Below are 5000 nucleotides of genomic sequence, written 5' to 3'. Positions count from 1 at the left end.
TATCAAAGTCTTGGTGATTTTAAGCAAGCCATAGTCTACCATAATCAACGTCTTAGTATTGCCAAAGAGGTAGGAAACAGGGCAGGAGAAGGAGGAGCCTATGCCAATCTCGGCATCGCTTATAAAAGTCTTGGTGATTTTAAGCAAGCCATAGTCAACCACAATCAACATCTTAGTATTGCCAAAGAGGTAGGGGACAGGGCAGGAGAAGGAAGTGCCTATGGCAATCTCGGCATCGCTTATCAAAGTCTTGGTGATTTTAAGCAAGCCATATTCTACCACTATCAACATCTTAGTATTGCCAAAGACGTAGGGGACAGGGCAGGAGAAGGAGGAGCCTATGGCAATCTCGGCAACGCTTATGATAGTCTTCGTAATTTTAAGCAAGCCATAGTCTACCACAATCAAGATCTTAGTATTGCCAAAGAGGTAGGGGACAGGGCAGGAGAAGGAGGATCCTATGGCAATCTCGGCAACGCTTATCAAAGTCTTGGTGATTTTAAGCAAGCCATAGTCTACCACAATCAGCATCTTAGTATTGCCAAAGAGGTAGGGGACAGGGCAGGAGAAGCAAAAGCCTATTGCAATCTCGGCAACGCTTATCAAAGTCTTGGTGATTTTAAGCAAGCCATAGTCTACCACAATCAGCATCTTAGTATTTGCAAGGAATTAGAGGACCCAATAGGGCAGGCAATCGCGTGTTGTTGTATAGGTGTTGTTCATGAATTTTTGGACTCCCTGATCAAAGCTCTTAATTACTATCGTCTAAGCATTCATTATTTTGATGAAACAAGGCGTCTTCTTCAGTCAGAGGATGCATGGAAAATTAGCTTTCGTGACAGAAATGGGCTTGCGTACACTGCTCTGTGGACAGCACTCTTGAAGAATAGAGAGGTTGATGAGGCTTTGTGTGCTGCTGAGCAAGGAAGAGCACAGGCTTTGGCAGATATTTTGAAGATGAAATACAGCATTGATGAGAAACCTACGATGAGGGTAACTATGTCTTTGGTTATAAAAGATCTACCTTCACAAACTGTTTTCACAGCACTTAAAGGGAACATGATCAGCTTCTGGTTGCTAAGAGAAGATATTGGGATAAATTTTAGACAAAGGAAAATCGAAAAAGGAAGTGCCTGCTCTTTGATGAATAGTACTTTTAAACAGATCAGTGCAGAGACGGTTGTACGATGCGAGAATCGTTCACTTAATAGACAGCCCAGCAACTTCTCGAGCAGTGGGAAAGCTGTTGAACAAACCGTTCAGTCCTTGAGCTTCTCTGTGCACTCTTTGCAGCCCTTGTGTGATGTCTTAGTAAGTCCCATTGCAGACTTGCTCGAGGGTGATGACTTAGTCTTTGTTCCTGATGGGCACTTTTGCCTGGCTCCTTTTCCTGCATTGAGTGACTCTGTCAGGATCCGTGCAATTCCCTCGCTGACCACTTTAAAATTGATCGCCAGTTCACCTGACGACTTCCAAAGTAAGAATGAAGCGCTGCTTGTGGGCGATCCGTGCTTGAAGGAAGTCACTTACGGCACTGGTGAGGCCATGTATGCACAGCTGCCATGTGCGAAAAAAGAGGTGGATATGATTGGAGAACTTCTGCAGGCCGTGCCTCTTACAGGAAAAGATGCAACGAAAGTTGAGGTGCTGAAAAGAATGGAGTCAGTTGCTTTAATCCACATTGCTGCACATGGTGATGACAACTTTGGAGAAATTGCTTTGGCCCCAAACCCAGAACGCACATCCCAGATCCCCGAAGAGGAAGATTACATGTTATCGCTGAGCGATGTTCACGCAGTTCGTCTTCAGGCAAGACTGGTTGTGCTGAGTTGCTGTCATAGTGGCCAGGGAGAGCTAAAATCTGAGGGTATTGTGGGAATAGCCAGGGCTTTCCTGTGTGCTGGTGCCTGGTCTGTTCTGGTGTCTCTCTGGGCAATTGACGACGAGGCGACCTTGATGTTCATGAAGAGTTTCTACCAACACTTGGCAGATAGAAAAAGTGCAAGTACAGCTCTTCACCATGCTATGAGATCTCTTCGGGAGACAAAGAATTATTCCGCCGTAAAATACTGGGCGCCATTTGTGCTAATTGGTGATGATGTCACCTTTGAATTTGGGCAACCCGAACATGAAAAGAATGGTAAGTGCTATTTAAATATGACTTTAATGACTGAATCGCTGTACCTTGTACCTGGTTGTAATCAGGAAGTTGTCGAAAGGAGCAGGTACGTTCTTCACAGAGAAATGGTTTTAAAATCGGTTGCCAGTGTGGTTATCTTTACTCGAACTGCTTTGGCTAATACCTGAATTAAATAAAAAACATCTGCATTCACCGAGTCAGCTACTTCGGCCTTCCTGCAGAAAGTTAGCTGTTTGAATCGTGTTATGATGGACTGACAGTACACCTGATCGGTTACTGCCAGTTGCTTATGTCAAGTGAAGAGAGCTATTGAGGTCCTTAAGTGTACATGTCAAAGTAAACTGAATAGGAATTGTTGCTATTAACTGAGCACAAACAGTTTCATCAATTAAGATAATTGTTATATTATTTACTTGCAAATCAGAACGAATTCCTTATTGCTATTGAACCCACTACTTGTTTCTTTCTTCATTGTTTTTTTTTTTTTTTTTCTTTTTCAGAAACGTTGTCGAAAACGTGAAAAACCTACTTGGACTCTGATACGTCGATATGTATATGCGTTATTGAAAACAATTCAATCATTGATACCTCAATAGCAGTCAGACTAAAGATATCATGCCAATTATAGTTAAAGTACCATGAGATTTCAGTAGTATCAAGATAATGTCCAAATCCTTACATTTGTGCCTTGTTTTGTTAGCACCTGTACCAGGATTAGTTAATCACTTGATAGAAATCAGGGACTTGGCAAAACGGTTTGTTTCCATGACTGAAGATCTAGCTGTCATGTTAATTTAGCCCTTGAAAATACTTTAAATAACTCCAAGCTTTTACGGTATGTTTCTCGGGTGACAGGCTGGTGACAAGTATACTCTTTAGCTTGCCATACCAACTTTCCATTTACAATAATTTATTTATCAAGTGACAGTCTAGGGAATGTGTATTTTCTGTGTTTCTGTAAGGTTGGCCAAAGCTAAATAAGCAAATTAATTGTTTTGGGAGGCAAATGTCTATAAGCTAAAAAACAACGTAGGAAAGTAGAAATGTTTGGAAATTACATGTACCTAATTTTTCATATTGATACACGTACTAGAAAGTATGTATAGTATGTGAAAATTGCTAGGGTCAAGATTCCATTACCCAAGAGTAAGAATCCCCCATTCAGCGTCAGAAAAGTGTCAATAAATTTGAAACCAAGTTTTGCGGGAAAATGAACAATGGACCGAATTGAGTAACTCAATATTGTACCCAATTCAAATCTCCCGGGGTTAAGATTCTTTGTGTATCGTATTTGAATTGTAATATATAGCTTTCACATTTAAATGGTATGGAAATTCCTGGAACGAAACGTTTTATTCCCAAAGGGTTTGAATAGGGCACAACATTGAGTTAGCCGATTTGGTCTATTGTTTATTTTCCCAGAAAACTTGGTTTAAAAACAAACACTTTTCTGACTCTGATGAGGACTAGGCCAATTTGGGTAAATCTTATTCTTGGGTGATGGACTCTTGCTAGTGCCTAGAACCAAACAAATGGAAAGTTCCTTACTTTAAAGTTTTCTATTTTATGATGTTTTGTCACAGAGGGACCGGACCGATGCAAAATAATTCAATGAATTGGGTGATTTCTTAGAGCTTCTAGAAGGAAAAAAGGTCAGGTGGGATTAAGTAAAAGTTGCCTGATTCCTTAATTTGAGTCGTTTTAAACCCCGGGGAGGGGGGACTTTGCGTATGTATATGATTGTCGAAATCTTTGAATTAAACTCCTAAAGGAGACCAATCTGGGCCTGGCCCAGGCTTTTTTTGACCCCTTAATGAGACAACATTCAAAACACCTTAAATAGTCATTTTTAAACTTCTTCTCGTGCAACCCTGAACAAGACGTTGACAGCTACATATGGGCTACATATGATGGCGTTTTGCCATGAACGCCCTAAGTGAGACCTCTAAGAGAGGCGAAGAGCACCTAGCCACCAAATCGTCACGAGATACTTCATGTTGTTTGGGCTCAATTACCAGCAGTGGAATTACTGTAAAGTAATGCACGGTACACAGTGGGCTCAAGGCACAGTCAGCAAACATTTCATGGAGCATGCGGTTTGAAGAATGCTGACCCATGGCAGAGATCTCTTTCCTGTATTTGTCAGCCCAGCAAACGCAAAAGACAAGGGACCTCTGCTAGCAAGGAACTGTACAGTTTAAATGGTCGAAACAAAGTTATGTTTTTGAACATGTCTACTTCGGTGTCCATTAACAGCACATCGGCTCCACAAAAACAGAATTCAAAGTTAGATTCAGAAACCATAAATCATCTATGGTTACAAATAAAAAATCTTGTGAAGTTGCAGTTCACTTCAATAGCACCTCACATTCGCTTCAAGATTTTTCTTTTCAATGCATTGATCAAATTAGCCATGATTGCACGCAAGTTGATAAACTACTTATTACAAAGGAAGCTTATTGGAGTGCCCAACTATTCACGCTATCATCTTATGGTCTTGACAAAAGACAGGACAATTCTCTTGATGACTAACATTACGTTGCTGGGCGTTTTTTTACGATAAGTGTTACAATTGCGTGAAATCTTGTTAGTTCGTGATCATTGGATTTTTTTCATACCTTTTAATTAGCAGTACATTATTATCATCTCTTCTTTATCGTTATTTTTTAGTTACGTAATGCTCTTGTTAGTTTTTTCTATACATTTTCAAGAATTTGTTGTAAACAAGTCAGGCCTATATAAGGGTATAATTACTTTTTTTCCAGTGCTGTACAGTAAATTGATGAAGGTCTGAAGACCGAAACGTTTTTAATAAATTTTTAGTTTTTAGCTTCAGAAGTTGTCCGTCCATTGGCCACAT

At 40.3% G+C, this 5000-nt stretch overlaps 1 protein-coding gene across 1 annotated transcript in view; it reads left to right on the top strand.

Annotated features, from left to right (window-relative positions):
* Positions 1 to 4972, top strand: part of LOC137986163 (tetratricopeptide repeat protein 28-like) — a 7803-nt gene extending 2831 nt beyond the window's left edge. The window contains exons 2-3 of the mRNA XM_068833447.1: positions 1 to 2140; positions 2641 to 4972. The exon at positions 1 to 2140 is cut by the window's left edge and continues 872 nt beyond it. Coding sequence (XP_068689548.1) covers positions 1 to 2140; positions 2641 to 2660 — 2160 coding nt within the window. The 3' untranslated portion in view covers positions 2661 to 4972. The remainder of the gene's footprint in view (positions 2141 to 2640) is intronic.
* Positions 4973 to 5000: the final 28 nt, after the last annotated feature.

The sequence above is a fragment of the Montipora foliosa genome, unplaced genomic scaffold (genome assembly GCF_036669935.1).
Source record: "Montipora foliosa isolate CH-2021 unplaced genomic scaffold, ASM3666993v2 scaffold_143, whole genome shotgun sequence".
Classification (NCBI taxonomy): Eukaryota; Metazoa; Cnidaria; class Anthozoa; order Scleractinia; family Acroporidae; genus Montipora; species Montipora foliosa.
Note: the sequence above shows the minus strand (reverse complement) of the source record. Positions and strands in the feature narration are given on the sequence as shown.